The 2500-nt window shown below is 51.2% G+C and overlaps 1 protein-coding gene across 1 annotated transcript in view; it reads right to left on the bottom strand.

The window, feature by feature from the left end:
• ctnnal1 (catenin (cadherin-associated protein), alpha-like 1) overlaps window positions 1–2500 on the bottom strand; it is a 52390-nt gene that overhangs the window by 22854 nt on the left and 27036 nt on the right. The window contains exon 2 of the mRNA XM_062529695.1: window positions 1803–1992. Within this exon, the coding sequence (XP_062385679.1) occupies window positions 1803–1992 (190 nt within the window). The remainder of the gene's footprint in view (window positions 1–1802; window positions 1993–2500) is intronic.

The following is a 2500-nucleotide window of genomic DNA, read 5'->3' as shown; positions in this document are numbered from 1 at the left end:
TTAAAAAAAAAGTAGAGTGTGTTGCACACACCGGGGCCGAAATACACTGTAGGCTACAGGCGCACGGGGAGCAACGCTAAAAAAGAAAAAACAAACTCTCGATTCAGAGCGGTCTAAGTAATCAAGGACAGGTTCACACACACACTGCGACGGCACGGCCCAAACGAGGGTGGCAGAGATCGTCATGTCGAGAGCGATCCGATCCAATACGCAGCCCCTGCCTCACTCACGCTGGTGCACAAACTGAGTACATTGTCAGTTTGTGTCAGCGGAGCTTGCTCAGCTCCGGAGAGAGCCCTGCCCGTGAACTGGGTCTATTGGAGATGTGGGCAGAGAGAGAGAGAAAAGAGGGAGAGAGAGAGAGAGAGAGAGAGAGAGAGAGAGAGAGAGAGAGAAAAGAGGGAGAGAGAGAGAGAGCTGAAAGATATCTGTACAAACAAGAGAACAAAACATAGCCTTGCTGGAGCTCTACCTTTCATTCATCCCAGCAATCCGCTCTCACTCACTCATTCTTCCTCATCCCTCTCTCTCTCTCCCTCTCTCTCCCTCTCTCTCTCTCTCTCATTCTCTCCTTCTCTGACTCCCCACAGAGAGACGAGTATCTACTGCAGTCTGCTGCAGAGGCAGCCCCGCTGAAGGCACGGTGAGAGGAGCCATTTTTAACAGCTTTCAGCAGATACGCATCTCAAAATACACTAGCGGCCGGCTACCAGAGGCTTTTTACCTCGATTCACCCCCACGCTAGCCTGTCATAGCCCTGCGTGAGCTTCCGCTCAATCTTTGTTTCCCTAGTACGAGGGTTTGGTATGACCAGGCTACCCCCACGCCAGTAACAGTAACAGTCTCGACACATCTTCACCGCGCCACCCCCCACCCCCCCCCCTCCACCCCTCTCGCAATGACCTTCTGCTCAGCCTCAAGAACTATCAGTTCAGCCGTAGCCTGGCGGTGTTGGACTGAAGAAAAAGGCTTGCTAAGGGCCTCTGGCGACCAGAGGTCCGCTGGCGTCCACTGGCGAGCTGGCACCCCCGCTGTCCAGTTCTCAAAAAACGAGAAAGGAATTAACATCTGGCGAGTGCCGTCTGGTGGAAACATCTCTAATGCGCTGGCTACATCAGGAGCACGGAGCAAAATGCAGCCACCTGAAAGTCTTTGTCTTTCATTCAGCAAGTCTGCCAAGTCATTTGAGAGGCACAGGTGCTATCTGGTTCTGCTCAAAAGGCAAATGATCGGGTTTTGCTTGATCTGCACAAGTAGCTTCTAGCTGCTGATCTCATTTCTGATGAAGGAAACGCAGTAAAGGAAAAGTGAAGGAACGCCACAGCTGTACTTCAATCATTATTCTTGCAACAGTATGGCTAAAGTTGGGTAAGGTTAAGGGTTAGGGTTAAAGATTAAGGATACAGTTCGGCACAGTTGTGGGGAAACAAGGATTCACAAAGTAAGAGTCCTACCACATACTTGTTCCAACCATTCAATTAAAAAACAGCCGATCCCTGGCCCCAGCAGTGGCGCGACCGGCTGGAGCACCTGCACCGGTGACCCGGGTTCGATTCCCGCCCCATGGTCCTTTCCTGATCCCACCCCAACGCTCTCTCCCATTCACTTCCTGTCTCTCTTCACTATCCTATCATTAAAGGCATTAAACATTTTTTTTAAAAAACCAGCCGATTCCAATTTAGCACAACTCTTCAGCCAGGTAGACGAGCTAATTAGTGAGTTCGGTTTTATCGAGTGAACAGCTAGGCCCAATACATGGTAGGACTTTCGCGTCCTAAGGCCGGAGCTGTCCACCTCCTCACCTGCTTTCCGCGCCTCGAAGCAGGCCAGGCCCATCTCCTCCTTGAGCTCTTCATTCTCGGTGGCGATGGCCTCCCCGACACCGACGAAGCGGCCTACGGCGGCGCTGACCGCCTGGCCCACCCGCTGGATGGCCCGCAGGGTCTTCTCCGACTTCTTTGGCTTGTCTTTGTGGTTGATCAGCGTGGTGATCTGAAAAGCGTGACACACACACACACAAACACACACACACACACACACACACCCACACACACACAAACAGAAAGAGAGAGAAAGAGAAATGAATTCAATGGCGGGAATATAGAATATTGAGTTCCTCTAGCGTTTTTCATCTGGATTTCATCAGGTAGTTTCCAAGCTGAAGCTTTCATTGCCGGGGTTGTTCAAAAATGGGGACAGAGGTGTTTGCGGGGCAGTAATGAGAGAGCATCAAAGTGCAGTGTTTCCTGACTCAGAGCTGTCCTTCCTCTCCACGTTCAATCACACCCGACCATTGCATCAAGCTATAGCCTCTCAGCCAGCAGACAACAGCACACACTCTCCACATACACACACTGAAACAGTAGCGCATAATTATTACCTCGATTCCAAGCACTGTATCCAGTCTCTCTCAGACACACACACACACACACAGACACAGACACAGACACAGACACAGACACACACACACACACACACACACACACACACACACACACAC

Source organism: Sardina pilchardus, chromosome 24, assembly GCF_963854185.1.
Source record: "Sardina pilchardus chromosome 24, fSarPil1.1, whole genome shotgun sequence".
Classification (NCBI taxonomy): Eukaryota; Metazoa; Chordata; class Actinopteri; order Clupeiformes; family Clupeidae; genus Sardina; species Sardina pilchardus.
Note: the sequence above shows the minus strand (reverse complement) of the source record. Positions and strands in the feature narration are given on the sequence as shown.